General features: G+C 41.0%; 1 protein-coding gene and 1 long non-coding RNA gene across 4 annotated transcripts in view; one reads left to right on the forward strand and one right to left on the reverse strand.

Moving 5' to 3' along the window:
• The window catches only part of LOC145510318 (uncharacterized), a 40,424-nt gene extending 16,067 nt beyond the window's left edge, over positions 1-24,357 (forward strand). Inside the window, exon 3 of the long non-coding RNA XR_014056955.1 lies at positions 21,848-24,357. This is a non-coding gene — a long non-coding RNA (uncharacterized LOC145510318). The remainder of the gene's footprint in view (positions 1-21,847) is intronic.
• CLVS1 (clavesin 1) overlaps positions 1-25,818 on the reverse strand; it is a 190,630-nt gene that overhangs the window by 76,488 nt on the left and 88,324 nt on the right. For all 3 annotated transcript variants that reach the window (XM_081501150.1, XM_081501149.1, XM_081501148.1), the window contains one exon: positions 15,334-15,508. In XM_081501150.1, the coding sequence (XP_081357276.1) occupies positions 15,334-15,508 (175 nt within the window). The remainder of the gene's footprint in view (positions 1-15,333; positions 15,509-25,818) is intronic.

A 25,818-nucleotide genomic window follows, 5' to 3' on the forward strand; every position in this document is an offset into this window, starting at 1 on the left:
CCTAGTGAAGACCACTTATCAGACTTTATCATATAAACATCTTCAGTTCAGTTCAGTTCAGTTCAGTCACTCAGTCATGTCCAACTCTTTGCGACCCCATGGACGGCAGCACGCCAGGCCTCCCTGTCCATCACCAACTCCCAGAGTTTACTTAAACTCATGTCCACTAGCTTTGTTCATAGTGATGCTTCCTAAGGCCCACTTGACTCCACATTCCAGGATGTCTGGCTCTAGGTGAGTGATCACACCATCATGATTATCTGGGTCATGAAGATCTTTTTTGTATAGATCTTCTGTGTATTCTTGCCACCTCTTCTTAATATCTTCTGCTTCGTTAAGTCCATACCATTTCTGTCCTTTATTGTGCCCACGTCTGCATGAAATGTTCCCTTGGTATCTCTAATTTTCTTGAAAAGATCGCTAGTCTTTCCCATTCTATTGTTTTCCTCTATTTCTTTGCACTGATCACTGAGGAAGGCTTTCTTATTTCTCCTTGCTATTCTTTGGAACTCTGCATTCAAATGGGTATATCTTTCCTTCTCTCCTTTACTCTTCACTTCTCTTCTTTTCACAGCTATTTGTAAGGCCTCTTCAGACAGCCATTTTGCTCTTCTGCATTTCTTTTTCTTGGGGATGGTCTTGATCCCTGTCAGGATGTCACGAACCTCCGTCCATATTTCATTAGGCACTCTGTCTATCAGATCTAGTCCCTTAAATCTATTTCTCACTTCCACTGTATACTCATAAGGGATTTGGTTTAGGTCATACCTGAATGGTCTAGTGGTTTTCCCTACTTTTTTCAATTTAAGTCTGCATTTGGCATAAGGAGTTCATGATCTGAGCCACAGTCAGCTCCCATTCTTGTTTTTGCTGACTGTATAGAGCTTCTCATCTTTGGCTGCCAAGAATATAATCAATCTGATTTCGGTGTTGACCATCTGGTGATGTCCATGTGTAGAGTCTTCTCTTGTGTTGTTGGAAGAGGGTGTTTGCTATGACCAGTGCATTCTCTTGGCCGAACTCTATTAGCCTTTTCCCTGCTTCATTCTGTACTTCAAGGCTAAATTTGCCTGTCACTCCAGGTGTTTCTTGACTTCCTACCTTTGCATTCCAGTCCCCTATAATGAAAGGACATCTTTTTTGGGTGTTAGTTCTAGAAGGTCTTGTAGGTCTTCTTAGAACAGTTCAACTTCAGGTTCTTCAGCATTACTGGTCGGGGCATAGACCTGGATTACTGTGATATTGAATGGCTTGCCTTGGAAACAAACAGAGATCATTCTGTCCTTTTTGAGATTGCATCCAATACTGCATTTCAGACTCTTTTGTTGACTATGATGGCTACTCCATATCTTCTAAGGGATTCTTGCTCACAGTAGTAGTTATAATGGTCATCTGAGTTAAATTCACCCATTCCAGTCCAGTTCAGTTCTCTGGTTCCTAAAATGTCGACATTCACTCTTTCCATCTCCTGATGGACCACCTCCAATTTGTCTTGATTCATGGACCTAACATTCCAGGTTCCTATGCAATATTGCTCTTTATAGCATCAGACATTGCTTCCATCACCAGTCACATCCACAACTGGGTGTTGTTTTTGCTTTGGCTCTGTCTCTTCATTCTTTCTGGAGTTATTTCTCCACTGATCTCCAGTAGCATATTGGACACCTACTGACCTAGGGAGTTCATCTTTCAGTGTCCTATCTTTTTGCCTTTTCATACTGTTCATGGGGTTCTCAAGGCAAGGATAACAAACATCTTTAACTTCTTTAAAAAGTACAGCAAAAATAAACACTATTCACTGATGGATGCAAATTGTAAAAAAATATTTGTAACATGTGAGAAAATGTTAATTTCCTTGTATAATAAAAAATTTCTTACAAATTAGAAATGAAACAATTTAAAAACCTCAATTGAAAAATGGTTGAAGTACATTAACAGGTGATACATAAAAAAGATAATAAAAAGGTCAGATACCCTATATGCGAGACAGCAGAAGAGACACAGATGTAAAGAACAGACTTATGGACTCTGTGGGAGAAGGTGAGGGTGGGATGATTTGAGAGAATAGCCTTGAAACATGTATATTATCATATGTGAAATAGATCACCAGTCCAGGTTCGATTCATGAGACAGGGTGCTCAGGGTTGGTGCACTGGGATGACCCTGAGGGATGGGATGGGGAGGGAGGTTCAAGATGGGGAACACATGTACACCCATGGCTGATGCATGTGAATATATGGCAAAAACCACCACAATATTGTAAAGTAATTAGCCTCCAATTTAAAAAAATTTTCAAATAAAAAAAATAAAATGGTCAGATAAACATATGGAAAAATATTTCACCTCAGTAGTAATCAAGCTAATCAAAGCAAATTAAAACAAAAAGGGGTTGTGTGGTGGAGGCATTGTGGGAAGGTTACAAACAGATGAAGACTTATTTTTGATATCCAGAACTGATTTTGGTTCAGGAGCAGACCATCTCATACTTTGCTGATGAATATTAAAAAAAAAAATCTTCTATAGAGCATCTTTAAGATATGTTTCACCTCTAGAATTTAATCCTAAGGCGATGATTCATGTAGCCAAGAAATCAGCTAAAGGAACGTTGATGTCAGGAATTTACACAATACTGAGACAATCGAGAACATTCTAAATATTCAGCACTTGGGAATTTGTTAATACATTATCATATAATTGAACAATGGAACATGATGCAGTCATTATAAAATGACATTGAAGTAAAATGTTTAAAGAGCTAAAATACTGTTTACTGTGTGCTATCAAGTGAAAGGACCAGATGTCCAGGTTTAAAAGGTTTATTTCTGTGTAGGGTTGTGTGTAGTTTGCATTTTTCTTATTTTTACTCACCAGTCAAGTGGGCCTTAGGAAGCATCACTACGAACAAAGCTAGTGGAGGTGATGAAATTCCAGCTGAGCTGTTTCAAATCCGAAAAGATGATGCTGTGAAAGTGTTGCACTCAATATGCCAGCAAATTTGGAAAACTCAGCAGTGGCCACAGGACTGGAAAAGGTCAGTTTTCATTCCAATCCCAAAGAAAGGCAATGCCAAAGAATGTTCAAACTACCACACAATTGCACTTGTCTCACACGCTAGCAAAGTAATATTCAAACTTCTCCAAGCTAGGCTTCAATAGTACATGAACCGTGAATTTCCAGATGCTTAAGCTAGATTTAGAAAAGGCAGAGGAACCAGAGATCAAGTTGCCAACATCCATTGGATCATAGAAAAAGCAAGAGAGTTACAGAAAAACATCTACTTCTACTTCATTGACTGCACTATAGCTTTTGACTGTGTGGATCACAACAAACTGTGGAAAATTCTTCAAGAGATGGGAACCAGATCACCTTACGTGCCTCCTGTGAAATCTGTATGCAGATCAAGAAGGAACAGTTAGAACCAAACATGGAACAATGTACTGGTTCCAAATCAGGAAAGGAGTACATCAAGGCTGTATATTATCACCTTGCTTATTTAAATTCTGTTTAGAGTACATCATGCAAAATGCCAGGCTAGATGAAGCACAAGCTGGAATCAAGATTGCCAGGAGAAATACCAATAACCTCAAATATGCAGATGATACCACCCTTATGGCAGAAAGCAAAGAAGAACTAAAGAACCTCTTGATAAAGGTACAAGAGGAGAATGAAAAATCTGGCTTAAAACTCAACATTCAAAAAATAAAGACCATGACATCTGGTCCCATCACTTCATGGCATATAGATGAGGAAACAATGGAAACAGTGAGAGACTTTATTTTCTTGGGCTCCAAAATCACTGCAGATGGTGACTGCATCCATGAAATTAAAAGACACTTGCCCCTTGGAAGAAAAGCTGTGAGCAGCCTAGACAGCATATGAAAAGAGCAGAGACATTACTTCACTGACAGAGGTCCGTCTAGTCAAAGCTATGGTTTTTTTCAGTAGTCATGTGTGGATGTGAGAGTTGGACTATAAAGAAAGCTGAGTGCTGAAAAATTGATGCTTTTGAACTTTTTGGTGTTGGAGAAGACTCTTGAGAGTCCCTTGGATAACAAGGAGATCAAGTCGGTCAATCCTAAAAGAAATCAGTCTTGAATATTCATTGGACGGACTGATGCTGAAGCTGAAGCTCCAATACTTCGGCCACCTGATGCGAAGAACTGACTCATTGGAGAAGACCCTAATGCTGGGAACGATTGAAGGCAGGAGGAGAAGGGGACGACAGAGGATGAGATGGTTGGATGGCATCACTGACTCAATGGACATGAGTTTGAGCAAGCTCCAGGAGTTGGTGATGGGCAGGGAAGCCTGGTGTTCTGCAGTCAATGGGGTCGCAATGTGACTGAGTGACTGAACTGAACTGAATTACTTTCCAGTATCACCAGTATTTTTAAAAGATTTTTTTATACTGAACACGTATAATGAACCCCCAGTAGTGGAGTTTGGAAGTGGGAGTCGAGTTGAGAGATTTCAACAGCTGAAAGTACCGAAAGCATCTGTTGTTCTCCTATTTAAGAAATATAAACCTTTAAAGAGTTTTGTCTTGGTAATGTAGAAGCTATTTTCACTGTAATAAAACATCTTTAAAACTCAAAAAAATTAATAATTTCTAGGATTCCTATGTTATACTAGTGACTAAGTGTCTCTTAAACTGTAAAATTTTCTATATCACATTATAACTACTATAGAGGAAAATCTTTCTCTACTATTTACACATTTCCATGGTGTCTTCAATATCACTTGCTGAAAGTGATTGAAACTCTTCTGATAGCTCAGGATCACAACTGTGCACCATGATCTGGCTCCACAGTATACAGTGCTCTTAGGTATATTAAGCTCTATGCGGAATGGCCACAGCATGGTACTTTCTAGTTTTGGTAGTAAAATTTTTAATCTTCTTTGTGTTTCTTCCCTGGCTGATAGCTGTTATTTCTTGATATAGTCTATATGTCAATATGAATTAGCCCCTCCACCAAATTCTTATTACAGACTTCTAACACGTGGTGAGTTTGGAAACCACACGACCAAGTTAAGAAAATAAATGGGCTCCAAGGGAAAGTTTGAGAGAATCTCTTAAGAGTAAAATATATACATTTAATGCAGGTATTTTGTAACACTTATTTGATGCTGTGTATTGTGTATTCAAGACCACCTCCAAGAAAAAGAAATGCAAAAAGGCAAAATGATTGTCTGAGGAGACCTTAGAAAGAGCTGAGAAAAGAAGAGAAGCAAAAGGCAAAAGGGTAAGATATACCCATGCGAATGCAGAGTTCCAAAGAATAGCAAGGAGAGATAAGAAAACCTTCCTAAGTGATTAATGCAAAGAAATAGAGGAAAACAATAGAATGGGAAAGACTAGAGATCTCTTCAAGAAAATTAGAGATACCAAGGGAACATTTCTTGCAAAGATGAGCACAATAAAGGACAGAAATGGTATGGACCTAACAGAAGCAGAAGATATTAAGAAGAGGTGGCAAGAATACACAGAAGAACTGTACAGAAAAGATCTTCATGACCCAGATAGCCACGATGGTGTGATCACTCACCTAGAGCCAGACATCCTGGAATGTGAAGTCAAGTGGGCCTTAGGAAGCATCACTACAAACAAAGCTAGTAGAGATCTTAGCTACCTTTGGGAGTCAGCTACTGAGTTAGGGGAAGGAGGGACCTCTGAGTAAATGGCAGTTTCTTTTTCTTAATCTGTTTTTGGTTACTAAAATATTTTCATTTTCTGAAAATTAACTTCGCTGCATGATTACAATTTGGGTAGTTCTCTAGATGTTATGGCAGAAAGTGAAGAAGAACTAAAGAGCCTCTTGATGAAAGTGAAAGAGGAGAGTGAAAAAGTGGGCTTAAAGCTCAGTATTCAGAAAACTAAGATCATGGCATCTGATCCCATCACTTCATGGGAAATAGATGGGGAAACAGTGGAAACAGTGTCAGACTTTATTTTTGGGGGCTCCAAAATCACCGCTGATGGTGATTGCAGCCATGAAATTAAAAAACGCTTACTCCTTGTAAGAAAGGTTATGACCCACCTAGATAGCATATTTAAAAGCAGAGACATTACTTTGCCAACAAAGGTCCATCTAGTCAAGGCTATGGTTTTTCCAGTGGTCATGTATGGATGTGAGAGTTTGGCGGTGAAGAAAGCTGAGCACCGAAGAATTGATGCTTTTGAACTGTGGTGTTGGAGAAGACTCTTGAGAGTCCCCTGGACTGCAAGGAGATCCAGTCAATCCATCCTAAAGGAGATCAGTCCTGGGTGTTCATTGGAAGGACTGATGTTGAAGCTGAAACTCCAATACTTTGGCCACCTCATGCGAAGAGTTGACTCATTGGAAAAGACCCTAACGCTGGGAAGGATTGGGGGCAGGAGGAGAAGGGGATGACAGAGGATGAGATGGCTGGATGGCATCACCGACTCCATGGACATGGGTTTGGGTAGACTCCGGGAGTTGGTGATGGACAGGGAGGCCTGGTGTGCTGCGATTCATGGGGTCGCAAAGAGTCGGACACGACTGAGGCGACGGAACTGAACTGAACTGAACTAGGTGTATGTTAACGCATCAATAAAGAGTTTATTGTGTAGAAATTAGGCCCTTCTAAGTATAAAAACAAAATACTGCACTTTGAAAAATTATCTTCGAGCCAAAATGAGTTAACTATTCGTATTGGCTTCTTAACAACAAATACTTTACTTTGATGTAAATGGAGACTGCACTTTATCAGCTATTTATTCTCACAAGTTCCACCTTCTCTTGTGAGATGCAACAAAAAGTCTGGGGTTTTAGCTGGTCTCCAAGGCAACTAAAATCTTATTCAGAACTGATGTTTCACTGATCAATCCAGTCAATCTTTCCTGGGTTTTCGTGGGTTTTTTTTTGAAGTGATGATATGTTATTCTTCTGCTCTGCTTATTACCAAGGGCTGTACATGCTAAGTCGCTTTCAATTGTGTCTGACTTTCTGTGACCCTGTAGCCCCTCAGGCTCCTCTGTCCATGGGATTCTCCAGGGAAGAATACTGGAGTGGGTTGCCATGCCCTCCTCCAGGGGATATTCTCAACCCAGGGATCGAACTCTCATCTCTTACAACTCCTGCTCTGGCAGGTGGTTCTTTACCACTAGTGCCACTTGGGAAAACCAAGGGCTCTCGAGAGGATCAAATAAGGCACTGGGTAAAGGTGGTTTAAGTGCCAGACTAACAATAAGTATCATCATCACCACCACCATGATCATCACGAGGTTTGACTACTTTTAACCTAGAGGAGAGATAATGAGCTTCTTCAAGATGCTGTCTCACCCTATGGTTATTCTCCTTATTTCTTGTACCATGAACACTAGACTGTCCCCCAATTTAGCTAGAATACCCAAGTCAGGGAGTGTGTGTGTGCTCAGTCATCTCTGACTCTTTGAGACCCTCTGGACTGTAGCCCTCGAGGCTCCCTGTCCATGGGCTTTCCCAGGCAAGAATGCTGGAGTGGGTTGCCATTTCCTCCTCCAGGGAATCTTCCTGATCCAGGGATTGAAACCATGTCTCCTGTGTCTCCTGCATTGGCAGGCATGTTCTTTATCACTGAGCCACCTGGGACGCCCAGGATGTGTGGCAGACTTGCTATTTACGATCCACAGTGAAAGGAACCATCGCCAATCAGTGCCAGCATTCTTTTTTCCTGAGCTGAGTTTCAGTTGTTTAGATATAGTATGTGAGGGCAAGCCTGTTTTTCCATCCCTGACATAAGCACTAAGACTATTTCGATGAAGGTAAAGTTACGGATTTGCAGCACTGGGTGATAAAAAGTGTTGTAAGAACACTTTTCTTACAACTTGTAAGTGTAGATCAGTGTTGTCAAGGGCTTATTCTCTCCCACACCTGCCTGCTTCCATCTTCACCATCTCATTGGTTGGCACCAACCCTACCCTTCACCCAAGCTGCACACCCAAGCTTCATCGTGGACTCCTCCATCTTCACTTTCCATTCTCAAGCATCCAACAACCAATCACTGCCTTACTTGACTTCCTATGTAGTTATCGAAATCTTTCAGTCACTCCTAGTTTAAGCTCTTACTTCTTACTTGAATGATTTCAGTTGTCTTTTATTTGGTTCCCCACCTTTGACTCTTCCCTGCTCATACCTGCCAAACTGATCCCATGAGAAGCATCAATCTGTATTGTCATCCTGCTTCAAGGTGTTCAGTGGCCCTCAACACCTGCAGAAAGAGACCAAGCTCCTTAGCATGGCACAGGGGCACACAGGCTCCTTGCCTGGTCCTGGTGCATGCCAAGATTAGGAACTTGATTCTGTTTCTTTCTCTCTTATTGATTGAGGTCTTGCCTCTGTGGTCTTGCCTCTGGTTGGCTCAGCGGTAAAGAATCCATCTGCCAATGCCAGAGACGCACGTTTGATACCTTGGTCGGGAAGATCCCCTGGAGGGGGGCATGGCAACCCACTCCAGTATTCTTGCCTGGGAAATCCCACTTACAGAGGAGCCTGGAGGGCTACAGTCTATGGGATCGCAAAGTGTTGGACACGACTTAATGACTAAACAACAAAAACAACTTGCCTCTGTATTTTTGCCCATAATAACTTCTTTGCCTGAAATTTCTCCCAGCCTGCTTTCACTTGGCTCTTCCTCACTCACCTGTTAAGAATCAGTCAAGATGCAGCTTTACCCAAGAGCCCATTCCTAACTCCTCCTGCCTAAACTGGGATTGTATTAATTTGGTGTGTATCTCCCTTCTTGCACGTGCAACATCGTTTTCATCATTTGTTTATAGAGCTGCCTCTCCTCTGAATGATGACTTGCTGAGAGTAGGGACAGCATCTGTTTATTTTTGTGACTGACTCAAAGTCAAGTCTTAGTAACGGTTTCTTGAATGGATGAATCCAAGCATTGGCCAGGTCTATAATGCGTGAGAGTCCAGAAAAACCATTTATCAACAACATGCCAGAGATAGACCTGTTTAATTGAAACTATTTTAAATGGGCCATCCTGTCTGCCATCAGCATCACTGGAGTGTCATTACCTCTAATCATCTTCCTGAGTTTAATGGATACTTAACAAGGTAGAGCATTACAGGGGACATTTTATTCCTCTAATATTTCTGTAATAACGTATTCTATTATTGCAAACTCAGGATTATAGCTTTGTGGCCTGAGAAGATAAAGGGTAGTTTGTTTAGAGGAGAATGTTCTTCAGGCATCCCTGGAGTGTTCAGAATGAATTGAGAACCTTCTTGACAAAATATATACAAAATACCCTTTCCCTTCCATTTATTTGTATCTAACATTCTTTAATATGTGGAAAGTGTAAGAATCGATCAAAGACTGTAAATGTTCCTGATGAAAAGAGTCCTGCAGTGTGAAAGACATGAAGTTCGACCCCATTAATCACTCAACTATAGAAGCTTTAGGAGCAGACTTTGGTGATAATTAAAGAGGTCGCAACATGCAAACAGAAACAAAAGGCACCTCAAGTGCCACTGTCTGAACAGGTGACACCAAACTGGACCCAAGTCATTGACTGAGGTGAGAAGGGAGCACCCTTGTTTGCGCCCAGTGAACAGCTGGTGAGATCTAATTTCAAACTTTGAAAAGTTGAGGTAACAGAGAAAGAATTTGCCTGCCAATGCATGAGACACAGGAGATTTGGGTTCAATCCCTGGGTTAGGAAGATCCCCTGGAGAAGGAAATGGCAACCCTCTCCAGTATTCTTGCCTGGGAAATCCCATGGACAGAGGAGCCTGGTGGGCTACAATCTGTGGCCCAGGCATTTTTCATGCGCTATTTAATTTCTACCATAAACAAGTCAGGTAGTTCTGTTTTACCACCACATCTTTACAGACAATAGAACTAGAGCTGATAGAGATAAATGACTTGCCTGAGGTCTTTGGGTGGCAGAGCCAGGACTAAAGTCCAAATAGCTGGACTCTACTCTCACCTACATTGTCTGGTTGTATCAGCAGCAGCAGCACCTGGGAACATTTTTGAAGTGTAAGCTCATGGACTCTGCTCCAGACCTATGGAATCAGAAACTGGGAGTAGGGACAAGGGAGGTGGGTTGTAACAAACCTTCCAGGGGAGTCTGTCCATTTATGGGTGAGATCCATCACATTATACTGCCATACCATCTATTAGAGCAATGCCTTCTCCAATGTTAATTTGTATGCAGAACTTGAAATGCAGACTGATTTAGTAAGTTTGGGGGTAGTGCCTGGAGCTCCACATTTCTGACCAGCTCCTGGTTATGCTGAGACTGATGGTTTGCAAACTTTGCATGATAAAATGTAAGCTTCAGGAAGCCAGGTTGCTTTGTTCTCTACTAGCAACCAGTTTAGGAGAATACCTGACCCACATTTTCTGTTAAACGAATACACCGTGAATCAGTGGGCCTGCATGTCTGAGTCATAGATGGTTGATCTGATGTGAATCTACTACTAACTTGAAATGCATCTTCCCAACCAGCCTTTCCAAAAATATGATCACCTCCTACCATTCATTTACCCTCAGGAACTGTCATGTTTTCCAGTGACTTTATGGATGTTTTACTGTTCTAGTCTTCCAAGTGAATAGGGCACTTTGGATTCCCCAAAGGCAAGTGAATGCATTGTATGTTTTGGAAAAGGGATAGAAAAGTAAGATATGAGAGGAGCAGGATTTTGGAAGGAGGCAAGAGAGGATGGATGAAGGTTGGAAACAGTTTAATGAAAGGGGCTTCCCAGGAGATGGATGGTTCGCAGCTGAGCCTCTGAGCATTGCTCCCAATCCCTTCCCACCTTTGGGTTAAGAGTTGGAAAAGCAATGGATCTCTTTTTCCACTCCTTTCCTGGAGTTTGTTCAAACTCATGTCCATTGAGTTGATGATGCCATCCAACCGTCTCATCCTCTGTCACCCCCTCCTCCTCCTGCCCTCAGTCTTTCCTAGCATCAAGGTCTTTTCCAGTGAGTTGGCTCTTCCCATCAGGTGGCCAAAGTATTGGAGCTTCAGCTTCAGCATCAGTGCTTCCAATGAATATTCAGGACTGATTTCCTTAGAATTGACTGGTTTGATCTCCTTGATATCCAAGGGACTCTAAAGAGTCTTCTCCAGCACCACAATTTGAAAGTAAGCATCAATTCTTTGGCGCTCAGCCTTCTTTATGGTCCAACTCTCACATGGGAGAGTTTAAATAAAAGTTGATATAAATATCATAGAGCCATTTTTAACAAAACAACAACAAAAATCATACCATAAACCTTGAACTGGAATGAAGAGTTAATGAACTGATCAAGTATTCGATTGGGCAAACGAAAATAACATAAGCACAGAAATGGGGGGGGGAAGACTGCTTTCTAAATCTCTGGTGAGTCAGAAGTAAACTTCTGTAAACCTTTAACAACATCTGAGTCCTCAGGGAACCAAATATTTTGTAAATAGCCTATAACTCTTGCTTAGTAAAACACTTCGGCACAGTCAATTCTTTAAGTATCTGGGTTGGCTGAACATTGATATATGCTGTGTGTTGATTGTAATGGTTGGGTGGCAGTGATTTATAAGAAATGATTCCAAAAATTGATTTTGGAAACATTGCAAAACTCAAGAACAGGACTTCAGCTTGTTGCTCTTTCTGCCAGAATTTCCCTGCAGAATTGAGAATAATTCTCTGCTATATTAAAATGGTGGCATAAATATTACCTTGGTTAAAATTTAAACAGGTTGTAATGAATAGATATGATGGCTCTTTTAGACATTACTTACCACATTTAAGAGATGAAACAGCAGAATAAGAGAAAATGACTTCCAGGCATTCTCAAAATTAGTATTTTAACTAAAGTTTTTTTGAACTAATATTCACAGACTATGTAGCTGGGACAACTTAATATTCTAAACAATGACATATCCCATTGTTCTAAAATGAGGAATATATACTATATATATTGTTAGAATTTCATGGCTGGCTGATCCAGGGTAACTTTTGATGTAGAAAATCTGATGATCCCTTAAAGAGTAGTCTTCTACATGATTATTATTATAACTCATTAATTTAGCCTATAAAGTGCATAACCAAAAGTCTATGCACGTGCCTTTTTCTTTGAATGATTGAGTACAATTGCACTTTTCTTCACTAAAACTTTATTTTCTAGAGCAGTTTTACGTCCACAACAAAATTGACTGGAAAGGACAGAGATTTCCAATATCCTCTGCTCCCACACATGTGTAGCCTCCCTCATTATCAACAGTCCCCATGAGAGTTGTCCCTTCATTACAGCTGATGAACCTATGTTGACACATCATAATCACACAAAGCCTATCATTTGCTTTGTGTCTCACCTTTGGTGTACACTCTGCACGTTTTGACAAGTCTATAATGATGAGTGTCAATCATTATGGTATCATACATTCTCTATGTTGTGCCTGTTCATCCCTCCCCACCCCTGCCCACAATCATGTGATTTTATCCTTCATGTTATTAATGTGGTGAATCACATTGATTAACTTGTGGATATTGAACTATCCTTGCTTCCCTGGAATAAATCCCAGTGATCATGATGAATTATCATTTAATGTATTGTTGAATTCAATTTGCTAATACTTTTTTGAAAAGGATTTTTGCATCTACATTTATCAGAGATATTGACCTCTAATTTTCTTTCTCTCTTTTTCTTTTAATAGTGTTTTTGGTTTTGGTAATGCTAGCCTTGTAGAATGAGTTTGGAGGTGTTCCCTTTTCAGTTTTTTGGAATAGTTTGAGAAGGATAGGTAGTAACTCTTCTTTAAATGTTTGGTAAAATTCCCCTGCCTATCTGCAAGACACTCAACCCTCTCTGGGCCTTTCTGAAGGTGTAGCAGTAAAAGGAACAACAGCAACTTCTCATCTCTCACTGACTTTTTCTTTCTCCGGTAAAGTTGATGCCTTCACCCATTCCAGGAGCAGGGTGGAATTTATCTTGAATTGTCATGGTTGGCACATGGAAGCCAGTATGGGCTCTTCCTTGTACAATAGTATGACCACAAAGGCATGAATTCTGCTTCCTACCAGTTCGGACATTTTGAAATGCCAGAAGGAATTATTGGTTGCCATGTGTATGGAAACAACTGCTGCAGTGAAAAACGTTCCCTGGGAGAGCTGGAAGAGAGGTGACCATGACGTCTGAATGTCCACAGAGCCTGAGAGAGGATGGCCTGGAGTGAGAAGTTGCCAGTGGCTGGCCAGAGATGGCCACCAAATGTGGGGCAGGAACCAAGCCAACACTATTAGGACAGGAAGCCCATATCCCGGACAGAGCCACACCGAAGCTCCGCTTCCTCAGGGACCACTGACTTTCTTCTCTCGGAAAGATTGCACCTTTCTATCTCAGGTACTTAGGGTCTGGGCAGGCAGAATTTGCAGAAAAAGCTGCATCCCAATCCAGACAGCCTGATTGACCTGATGCTCTCCTCCAGTCAAGGGAGTTTACATTGCTCAGCAACAGAAGGGTCCAGGTCATTGCTCTGAGAGATGATGGGAGGAAGTACCTGTTTTCCACTCTGACCCTGTCTTTGTGCATCTCCCCTTCTCCCAGCAGAGGCTCTTCTTTAGCCAGAGCTATGGGACATTGTGGAATTCATCCCTGGTACATGACAAGAGAAGGCCCAGATAGACTTGCCTTGCCCCACAAAAGGTCATTTAGTATTTCTTGTAAAATACCTTATAAATGTACGTACAGCTCTATGTTTTAAAACACACTCACATGCATTAACTCAGTAAGACCCACATCAGTCTAGAGAAATTGGCAGGGGACCTGTTATATAATATACATCATTTTCAGAAAGAAAAATTGGAACACAGAGTTGGAAAAAGTACATTTTCTTCCTGATTTATGAAAAAAATCTTATAATTACATAGAACTTGAACCACAGCTATTTACACATGTAATGAATTATCTCTTTTTAGAAAGATAAAAATGCATGAAGCTTGTACTACCACAGAAAATCCCAAAGATATGGCCAGTGTAATTATAGGGTATGAAATAAACCTTGCAGCTTACTTTAAAACTCCCTTTGATAAAAGCTTTAGAGAGAGAGATCAGATGTTCAGAGGCTTAGAAGAGAGGACAGTGGAGAAAAAGGGAGCTAAGAGAAACTGATTGACAGTAAAGGACAGAAAAGTCTGTGATTGAGATTTTTAGGGCAAGGCAGGATACACTGTAATCTAGAAATGCAAAAGCAACCTTAAAAATATGCCGCCAATACACTGCATGATGTAGCTCCCCAGGACCACGTGGCATTCTTGGAACAGTGTGTACTTGCCCCTGTTCTGAAACAGGAAACCCTTTCAACAAAATAAGATCCATTCAATAAACATAAATTCATCAGAAGCCCAACAAGTGCTACGTATTTGCCCGAAGCCTAATGTGAATCAGCCACAGTTTAAGAAGCAGATGCATCAATTACTCATTACACTGGAGTAGGACAGGGGATTGAAATGGATTTCCTAGTCTTGTATTTTGAAGAGCTTGAGTACTGGCTGCCTGATCTGAGAATTAACAGGTATTTTGCTGTCTACATAGCTGCATGTAACTGCAGTCTATTGGGAGGGGAGCCATTCCATTGAGTCAGTCTTCCTACAGAATGAAGAAGGTGTATGAGTTTCATCTGTGCTGGTTCTGAATTTCCCTGTACTACATATGCCTTTTCTTTTGTACTGTAATGTGTCACCACAAAGTTAAGCAGCATTGCCCCTCTGACTTAGTTTTCACAGAATCACTGGTCCTTCAAGCAGAGGGGACTCCAGGGACTGAATCCCCTAACCTCTACCCAGCACAAAAGCCCCTTTCCCAAAGTCCTGATGACTGGTCATACAAACAGAAAGTAGAGTTCTGCCTGCTTCCTTTATCTGCCCAGAAGTGATAGCCTTTAGTACACACACCTTGGCATATAGCATTTGGGGAAGTAAGGACCTACCAGGCACGTTTGCCTGCGCAAAGATGCTCCCAGAAACCCTGAGAAGCTTCCATGCCACTGCAGTGTAAGAGCACTCTCATAAAGCAGATGTTTTCTAGCTTTAATTTTTGTGAACTCTCAGATGGATTTGACTAGACATCCCCAAGCTTTCTTCATAATTGCTACAGTAGGTAATTTGTACCCGTGGAAACCGTAATTTAGAGCTGTTAATGAAAATGGAGTCTAATTTAAAAACAACAACAACAACATCTAAACTGAGGTTGGGATAAAAATAGAGTACTCACAGGTGGATTTTACCAAAGTTTTCTTTTACCTTTCTCAAAGACAAATATTACTTTAGCTGCAATAAGAAAAGAGCACACGGTCACATACAGTCTCGTAAGGTATTAGTACATTCAGTGAACTTACCTGCAACCCTTCGATGGCTAGTTTGAGGATTGAAGGTGTCAGTTTGGAGGCTTGTTTGAAGGAGAAATTACTCCAGTCTATAATTAAAATGAAACCATTTATCTGAAGCTCTGGATCTTCAATAAGGACTTCCAGTGAGAGCAGGATGGCCCGGAGGATGTCTGTGAAGGAGTTCCTGCAGCCAAAGCAGAAAGAGGCAGAGCGTGAATATCAGCAGATGATGGAACTTGGGGTGTGGAGCCCTGGCCAGCTCACTCTGCTCAGGGCAACACCGGTGTCCTCTACCCAAAGTGACTGGGAATACAGTGACCAAACATATATACGATGGAATACACTCAGCCATGTAAAGGAATGAAATTGGGTCATTTGTAGTGATGTGGATGGACCTAGAGCCTGCCATACACGGTGAAGTAAGTCAGAAAAAGGAAGACAATATCCTATATTAACACATGAAAATGGTACTGATGAACCTATTTGCAGGGCAGGAATTGAGACACAGCCATAGCCAATGGACTTGTGGACACAGGAAGGGAAGGGTGGGATGAACTGAGAGAGTAGGACTGACATATATACACTACCATGTGTAAAATAGATAGCTAGTGGAAATCTGTATAGCACAAGGAGCTCAGATCAGTGCTCTGTGATGACTTAGAGGAGTGGGATGGGGTGGGTGGGAAGGAGGCTCCAGAGGGAAGGGATATATGTATACATATAGCTAATTCACTTTGTTGGACAGCAGAAACTAACACAACATTGTAAAGCAATTATTCTCCAATAATAAAATTTAAAAAAGAAGAAAAAGTAAAGTCTATTCACCACCACCATCCCCCCAAATAAATAAGCTTCATAGAAACAATACACTGAGAATCACAGGATGGAACCTCCCTTTGATCTGACTGCACCAGAAGTCCAAACTTTATGAGGTGTCTCTCTTTTGTGTTTCCACGAATCTCTGTTCTCTGCTTCCAGTGCAATACTGATTGCATTTCATTGAAATGCATCTCTTACTTGTCTCTCCATCCTGGGCCATGATTGTAGTTGTGTCCCCAAAACCTACCTACTTAATGAATATTGCTGAGCAAATGAGGTAAGACCTTCATCAGAGGCACTTGTTTCGATTAAACCTCTTACTCCTTTTGTATGTTGAAAATCTTGCTCAAAATGTAAAAAAAAAAAAACAAAAACATGTGATCGATGCTATTTTGCAGGCTCAATTCATGGATAGGGAAAAATAAAGCTTAAAGAGTCATTTATTTTCATTGAAAGTTTGCAGTGTGATTCAGGAAGGAGTCTGCTTGAAGTACATTGGTAACTATGACAACAGGGAGACCTGACTACAAACTGGAATGACAGTTCTCTAGTGTTGTGTGTGTTCTTCCACATCATATATGCCCAGTCACCAGTTGATTTTTGTTTTAAATAATTTCCAGATATGAAGAAATGATGGCATATTTTGTTAATTCTCCCAGGAAATTATTTGTGCTAAAAATTTAAGATCTTAAAGGATCTCTAAATTCAGTGGGTTTTAATTTTTTTGAAAAATGCAAGCCTGGATGTTAAGTGATAGCAAAATCTATTCCTTCAGTCTATCATTAAAATCAGAAACTGTATCCTTTTATGGGGCTTTGCAGGTGGCACTAGTGGTAAAGAATCCACCTGCCAATGCAGGAGACACAAGAGACGTTGGTTCAATCCCTGGGTTGAGAAGATCCTCTGGAATAGGAAATGACACTCCACTCTAGGATTCTTGCATGGAAATTTCCACAGACAGAGGCACCTAGTGGCTATAGTCCATGGGGCTGCAAAGAGTCTGACTCGACTGAGCGACTGAGCACATCCTCTTGTGAAATGAAGTGAAGTGATCAGATTCCTGAGCATTTCAATCTGGTTCAAATTCTAATCAAATCTAATGATTGCAGATTGGAAATCAGAAAATATGTAATCAAATATGGAATTAACAGATACAAACTACTATACATAAAATAGATTCACATCAAGGATCTTACTGTATAGCACAAAGAATTATACCCATTATCTTGTCATAATCTATAATGGAATATAATCTGCAAAAAAAATCCCCAAACCATGTCACTATGTTGTACAACTGAAATTAACATAATATTGTAAATCATCTATACTTAAATAAAACAAAAACAAACAAAAAACCAGCAAACCAGTAAGAATTTACTGAATGGCTATTATAAGCTCAGCGCTCTGCTTACTACTTGAAGTTATAAAATAGTATGTCATATTTCTACTTTCAAAGAGCCCTTAATTTAATTGGGGTGGGGTAAGAGATTAGAAACATGAGTTGAAAGAGATCAATAAAATTTGAGTAATCAGGAATTTATAGAGGAATGAAAGCTTGGGATAAGTCTTGAAGGGTAAATAGGATTTTGGATAAGAGGGAAAAGGAACAAGCATTTCAGGAAATAAGAGTGACATGTGAAAAATACAGATAGCAGCCCATTTTGTTTCTGTACAGTTCTTACTAAAAATGTCTTCCTTAAATCAAGCAAAATTTTTCTCCCCCAAATCTGACTGCTGAGTATTCTGCTACCAAAAACAACCCCTCAGGTCTTCCTATTGTTGTTGTTTAGTCATTAAGTCATGTCCAACTCTTTGTGATCCTGTGGACTGTAGCCCACCAGACTCCTCTGTCCATGAGATTTCCCAGGCAAGAATACTGGAGTGGGTTGCCATTTCCTCCTCCAGAGGATCTTCCTGACCCAGGGCTTGAACCCGAGTCTCCTGCATTGGCAGGCAGATTCTTTACCACTGAGCCAACTGGGAAGCCCCAGGTCCTCCTACATCACGCACTAAATTATCTAAACATGGTGGTTGTAATGTGCCATATAATCTCTGGATTTAAAAAAGTTAATAACTTTAACCATTTCTCATAGGAATTGGTGTTTGATACTGTTCTCATTATTATCATTTTCTTTTAGATATAGTCTCTTCTAAATTTTAGAGATGTCAAATTCCTATTAATGTAGGGTAAGTTTTCATTGGGCTTTGATTTTTTTTTTTTTTCATTCATATCATGTATGATCTAAAGACCGAAGTCTCTAGAGATACTGCCTTGTATTGGGAAGAAACATTGATTTAAGTGGAGCATAGACCAAAGGTTGTGAGTTTAGGCAGTTCCAAAGGAAAATGTGGAGATGCTCAGTGGTAAACTGCAGATGACCATCAGGGAATTCAAGAGTCTGATCCTGGATTAGCTTTCTTAGAAAGAGTACACACATGGAGAGAATGAGGAAACGTAGAAAAGCTAAGCCTTTTTTGAAGCTTACATACAGTACTGAGGTTGAAGAAAAAGGGTTAAGGAAAAAAAAAATATGAGCGGATCACAATGGTAATGTGTTTTTTAAAAGGGGGAGAGGATAGTGTTTCAGGAAGTAAGGATATAATAGATTGCATTACTGATTCCAATTCTTCACTTATCTGAGTATCCACCCACTAGCTTGTGGTTGACCTCATTGTTAATAAAGTGTATTTCTTGCCCTTTGGCTGTGTGACTTGCTTTAACTGATTGTATGTGACAGAAATGACAGTGTACCAATTCCAGGCCTAGCTCTTAAAGACCTCAGATGTTACTTGTTCTTTTGCTTTCTGCCATTGCCATGGAAAAAAAGATGCCACGGCTAGATTCCTAGACTGACAAGAAGGATGACTCCCCAGCCACCTAGCACATCTGCAAAAGAAGCAGAGCCACACAGCTGACCTAAGCCAAGATAAACTCTAGCTGCCCCACAGATGTGTGAGCAGCGATAAACGATTGCTTTTTTAAGCCACTAAGTTTGAGAATGGTTTGTTACAAATTAATAGCTACTCAATACCAGATCGGAGAAGGCAATGGCACCCCACTCCAGTACTCTTGCCTGGAAAATCCCATGGACAGAGGAGCCTGGTAGGCTGCAGTCCATGGGGTCACTAAGAGTCGGACACAACTGAGCGACTTCACTTTCACTTTTCACTTTCATGCATTGGAGAAGGAAATGGCAACCCATTCCAGTGTTCTTGCCTGGAGAATCCCAGGGACGGGGGAGCCTGGTGGGCTGCCGTCTATGGGGTCGCACAGAGTCGGACATGACTGAAGCGACTTAGCAGCAGCAGCAATACCAGGTGGTAGTTAACCAAGTTAAATGCAGCAGAAATATGAAGGAGAATTATTTTATTTGACAGCAAGTAGGTCTTTGGAGAGTTTTTTAAGACAGCCCTTTTCATTGAATAGTGCAAATAGATATTATTGATTATGAAGATTTTTAGCCAATCATTTAACTGCTATCTCATTTTCAGTTCAGTTCAGTTCTGTCACTCAGTCATGTCTGACTCTTTGCGATCTCATGAACTGCAGCACGCCTGGCCTCCCTGTCCATCACCAACTCCCGGAGTTTTCTCAAACTCATGGCCATTGAGTTGGTGATGCCATACAACCATCTCATCCTCTGTCATCCCCTCCACCTCCTCTCTTAAATCTTCCCCAGCATCAGGGTCTTTTCAGATGAGTCAGTTCTTCACATCAGGTAGACAAAATATTGGAGTTTCAGCTTCACCATCAGTCCTTCCAATGAATATTCAAGACTGATTTCCTTTAGGATGGACTGGTTGGATCTCCTTGCTGTCCAAGGGACTCTCAAGAGCCTTCTCCAACACCACAATCCAAAAGCATCAATTCTTCAGTGCTCAGCTTTCTTTATAGTCCAACTCTCACATCCATACAAGTCTACTGGAAAAACCATAGCTTTGACTAGATGGACTTTTGTTCGCAAAGTAATGTCTCTGCTTTTTAATAAGCTGTATAGGTTGGTCATAACTTTTCTTCCAAGGAGCAAGCATTTTTAATTTCATGGCTGCAGTCACCATCTGCAGTGATTTTGGAGCCCAAAAAAATAAAGTCTGTCACTGTTTCCGCTGTTTCCCCATCTATTTCTCATGAAGTGATGGGACCAGATGCCATGATCTTAGTTTTCTCATTTTACTCCTCTAGCACCACTTCCATTACATATCCACTTGTGTTCATTCCCAAGAAAAAACACTGAATCCTGGAAACCTGAAAACTATTTTATACATTTTCAAGACCAGAACCTTATCGATAGACATTTGTAATGAATGAAGTATTATTATACTTACAGGGTGATCCCAGGAGAGAAGTGAAATAATTTTAGAATTCACTGTAGTTTCCAAATGTTTGAATACTTCACTTTTCTAGAGGAACTGGGTGGGCAGCAAAAGTTGAATGGAATGTGTCTCAGGTCATGAGGCTTTATCCCTATTGAGGGGTGTGACCCTCCATATCTTCGTTGAGCATTAGCTTGAATTCCTTACTTCTTTGCTTCCTCATATGGATTTCCTCATCTTTTCCATGTTTCTTATTCATGATCTCTTTGAGTTGTGAAATCCTCTCAGCTTTTTATAATTTAAAATGCCAAGTACTTTGTATAGTTACTCCACCCCCAAGGGGGTGGAACATAGCACCTCATTCCTGAAGTGTGGGCTGAGCATAGTGACTTTTTTTCCCAAAGAGTACAGTGTGGAAAGGGAGGAAGAAAGAGGGACTTTACAGGGGAACACAAACAAACACTTCCTAAGCCAGGTGGCTGGTATCAACAACAACAGAGATAAATCATGTTGATTACCCTTGATATGGTGATGAAAACCACATTTTACCTCTGTGACCTTACTCCCCTAAAACCATAGCCCCAGATTAATTAAGAGGAATGTGCATGCTTAGTCGGGCAGTTATGTCTGACTCTTTGTGACCCCATGGACTGTAGTCCACCAGGCTGCTCTGTCCATGGGATTTTTCAGGCAAGAAGACTGGAGTGGGTTGTCATTTCCTCCTCCTAGGGATCTTCCTGACCCAGGGACTGAACCTGTGTCTCCTGTGTCTCCTGCATTGCAGTTGGATTCTTTACCCGCTGAACCAAGAGGGAAGCCCAAGTTAAGCATGAAGATGAGAGATTGTTTCTTTAGACCAGTCTTGACAGGCTTATCCATCTCAGGATACAGACACAAGAATGCAAAATGTTCATATCCACCATTAAAAATGACACTGAATTTAAAGTTCTCGAATTCCAATGTGCCAGGTCCCTTTCTTATTAGTGTTTCTGTGGTGAGCAAGTGTATAAATTTTCTGTATGTGTGTGTGCATGTGTGTGTGTGTCTGAGTGTACACAAACAATGAATTCATCTTTAGAGTTGCCTCCATTGAAGCTTTTTGTTTTAAATGAAAAGATAGTTTGAATAAATAAAACCAATATTTTATACATTTGGTTCAAGTGCTTCTAAATGCTCCCAAGAATTGAAGAGAATGAAATTAACATCAGATTCATGTATCTGCTCACTTAAACAGCTAATGAAATGTCTTATCACTCAGTGTTTTATTTTAAAAGTTTTTGAAGTACCTAGAACTGGATAAGGAGTCAGGAAGACATTTATTCAAAGGAATGGCAAAATTTTACTTTGTGGCAGATGTAAAAGATAAAAGGATATTATTTTTATATTTCAGATGGAGATGGAAACTAGAAGAAGACATTAAAAAATACATACATGGGAAGCAATGAAGCATAGTCATTACAAGCATAGGGTTTGGAGTTAGCAGACTTTGATTCAAATCTTGGCTATTCTGTATAAACTTAGCAAGTGATTTTGTCTCTCTGGATTTAGTTTTCTCATCTATAAAAGGAGCTTCATAGCACCTCCCTCCCTGGTAATGATAACTTGAGATAATGTACACAAAGCCATGACAGAGCAACTGACTCATTCTAGTCCATAGAATGAGCTGATGATGGTCATGTTGGCATTCACTACTATGTAAGTGAATATGATATCAAGTGGAAAGTAATAGCAATTTCAGAGTGCTTGGGAGTTATAAGGAGAGATCACCTGTGGCTGGGAGGTTTGGGAACATTTTCCATTGGGCTGTGAAGGAAGGAAAGGTTTGGACTCTGGACATAGATGGGAAAGGGCAGAAGGAGCCACATGAACAATAAGTTCTGGGAGCGTAGAGCCTATTATCTTAAATTTGCCAGTGCCTTTGGGACAAGTGAAAAGGAATGTAGAAATACAGTTAGAGTTGTGATTCATCTTCATTCTGCTTGCTGTGAGAGCTACTGGCTGTTTATGCAGAGGTTGTAAGTTTATGCTTTAGGAAGATTTGAACTGGTAACAGGGATTATGTGGTTTGGAGTTATGAGACTAGAGACACAGAGTCCAATTAAGAGGAGCCATTTACAGCATAGTAAGTGAGAGTGGAATGGAAATGATAGAGAAATGAGAAGAGCCATGAAATTAAAAGACGTTTGCTCCTTGGAAGAAAAGCTATGACCAACCTAGACAGCATATTAAAAAACAGAGACATTACTTGCCAATAAAGGTCCATCTTGTCAAAGCTAACTTTTTCACTCTCCTCTTCGACTTTCATCAAGAAAACTAAGATCATGGCATCTGGTCCCATCACTCCATGGGAAATAGATGGGGAAACAGTGGAAACAGTGTCAGACTTTATTTTTTGGGGCTCCAAAATCACTGCTGATGGTGATTGCAGCCACGAAATTAAAAGACGCTTACTCCTTGGAAGGAAGGTTATGGCCAACCTAGATAGCATATCTAAAAGCAGAGACATTACTTTGCCAACAAAAGTCCGTCTAGTCAAGGCTATGGTTTTTCCAGTGGTCATGTATGGATGTGAGAGTTGGACGGTGAAGAAAGCTAAGCGCTGCAGAGTTGATGCTTTTGAACTGTGGTGTTGGAGAAGACTCTTGAGAGTCCCTTGGACTGCAAGGAGATCCAATCAATCCATCCTAAAGGAGATCAATCCTGGGTGTTCATTGGAAGGACTGATGTTGAAGCTGAAACGCCAATACTTTGGCCAACTCATGCGAAGAGTTGACTCATTGGAAAAGACCCTGATGCTGGGAAGGATTGGGGGCAGGAGGAGAAGGGGACGACAGAGGATGAGATGGTTGGATGGCATCACTGACTCTATGGACATGGGTTTAGGTAGACTCCAGAGGTTGGTGATGGACAGAGAGGCCTGGCGAGCTGCATTTCATGGGGTCGCAAAGAGTCAGACACGACTGAGCGACTGAACTGAACTGAACTGTGAAAGCTATGGTTTTTCCAGTAGTTATGTATGGATGTGAGAGTTGGACCATAGTGAAAGCTGAGCCCGAAGAATTAATGCTTTTGAACTGTGGTGTTGGAGAAAACTCTTGAGAGTCCTTTGGACAGTAAGGAGATGAAGCCAGTCAATCCCAAAGGAAATCAGTCCTGAATATTCATTGGAAGGACTGAAGCTGAAGCTCCAATACTTTGGCCACCTGATGCAAAGAACTGACTCTTTGGAAAAGACCCCAGTGCTGGGAAAGATTGAAGGCAGGAGGAGAGGGGGATGACAGAGGATGAGATGGTTGGATGGCATCACTGACTTGATGGACATGAGTTTGAGCAAGCTCCGGGGGTTGATGACGGACAGGGAAGCCTAGTGAGCTGCAGTCCGTGGGGTTGGAAAGAGTCAGATGCAACTGAGCAACAGAACTGAACTGAACTGATGAGAGACAGTACCCAAACTTTAGTTACAGATTAGATGTAGAGGTAAAGAGAGGAAGGACAGTTATACCATTACAGACAAAAGGAAATCTATTGGGTAGGAAGTGAGTCAGAGGTGCTGTAGCTGTTTCTAGTTCTTACATAGTAAAAATCAGCACCCAAAAAAGCAACCCACAATATTAATATTAGTATTAATATGACTTGACCTTGGGGCTGTCAAGGGGGTGCCTAGAAGTGCGTGGTTGTATGGGTTCTGAATTCCAGCCACACAAGTGATGAAATATCAGCTAAAGCAGAATCATGACTGCAGGAAAGAACATTTCCTGTTCTCTTCGTAAGAGAAGAGAACAGCCTGTGAGCTCCATCAGGGCTGGAAGTGCACTGTTTGTTTTTGAACCCCTGTTAATACTGGCACCTACACAAAGTAGATGTTCAGTAAATGATTCTTAGTAAAAGAATGAAGGCAAACCCATTCTCTCTCTCTCTCTCTCTGCTCATGTCTGACTCTTTGAGACCCCACAGACTGTAGCCTGCTGGGCTCCTCTGTCCATGGGATTTTCCAGACAAGAATACTAGAGTGGGTTGCCATTTCCTTCTCTAGGGGATCTTCTCAACCTAGGGATGGAATCCAGGTTTCCTGTGTGTCCTGCATTGCAGGCAGATTCTTTACCTGCTGAGCCATGGGGGAAGCCCTCAACCAAGCCATTGGAAACTGTAACATGCTGAAAATAGTCAAAACCCACTCTGGGAGCACCAGTGGGTAAATTTTCTCTCTGCAATGCCTCTCATGCTCATTGTTAGGGGCAGCGATGTCACATGTATGTCCTTAAGTCCTTTTTCCATCATGGCTCATATTTATAAAATAATATGCTACTAAGTACTGTGGGGTACAAGAATGGGAAGGGCTTCCTGGTGGTCCATTGGTTAAGAATCCACCTTGCAATGCAGGGGACACCAGTTCAGTCCCTAGTCTGGGAAGATTCCGCATGCCGTGGGACAGCTAAGCCCGAGCACCACAACTGCGGAAGTGCGTGTGCCCTAGAGCCTGTGCTATACAACAAGAGAAACCACCGCAATGGGAAGCTCTCGCACCACCACTAGAGACTCTCCCCTGCTCACTGCAACCACAGAAAACCCTCATGTGGCAGCAAAGATCCAGCGCAGCCAAAAAGAAATAATTAAAATTCTTTTTAAAAAAGAATGGGAAAGAAAACTAAGCTTTAAGATTAATTTTGGTTTAAGAGAGGGCCATGGCTGCATTCGCCTAGTGTGGGCAATAAGAGAATTACAGTCTAGAACAGTTAATAATAAATGCTAGATGGATGCTTACAGATAGGAAGTCTGGTATACCACAAGATTCTTAGTCCATTGGGAAAGAATTGATCCCAAAATACCACTTTAAGACAGCCTGAGATGCAAGCAAGGAAGAGGTTTATTTCATTAGCTCTCTAGATGGGGATTGGGCCGGCATCCATAGGGAGCAGCAGCCACAGAAGGAAGAAACCACCCTGATGGAAGTGAGCTATGAGCATTCCATCTATTACTAAATGACTATGAAAAATTAATTTCATGCTTGTCTATTCTGGTAACTCCTTTGGCTGAGGAGCTTCAGAAAAGTAAAAGCTAGGAAGAGTCTCCAAAATGCAAAAGAGCACTTAATACTAGACATGGAGCTTTGTTTGTATCAGCTTAACTGGGGTCACAAACAGCAAGGTCTCCTCTGATGTGGGTGGATGGCTGTGAATGGATACATTTCTCTTACTTACAATGGAATTCAGTTGACATTTATAGATCTTGCCTGGAGTTCATGGTAATATACTAGCCACTGCTTGAAATGGAATATTCTTTCCTCTGTCTGGCTCTTAGAGCCATAACATCACTTTCAAGGTAAGACATTGGACAATAAGGTGAGGAGGCATTTTAGGAGAA

The sequence above is a fragment of the Giraffa tippelskirchi genome, chromosome 6, assembly GCF_054371585.1.
Source record: "Giraffa tippelskirchi isolate mGirTip1 chromosome 6, T2T-mGirTip1v1.2.pri, whole genome shotgun sequence".
Taxonomy (NCBI): Eukaryota; Metazoa; Chordata; class Mammalia; order Artiodactyla; family Giraffidae; genus Giraffa; species Giraffa tippelskirchi.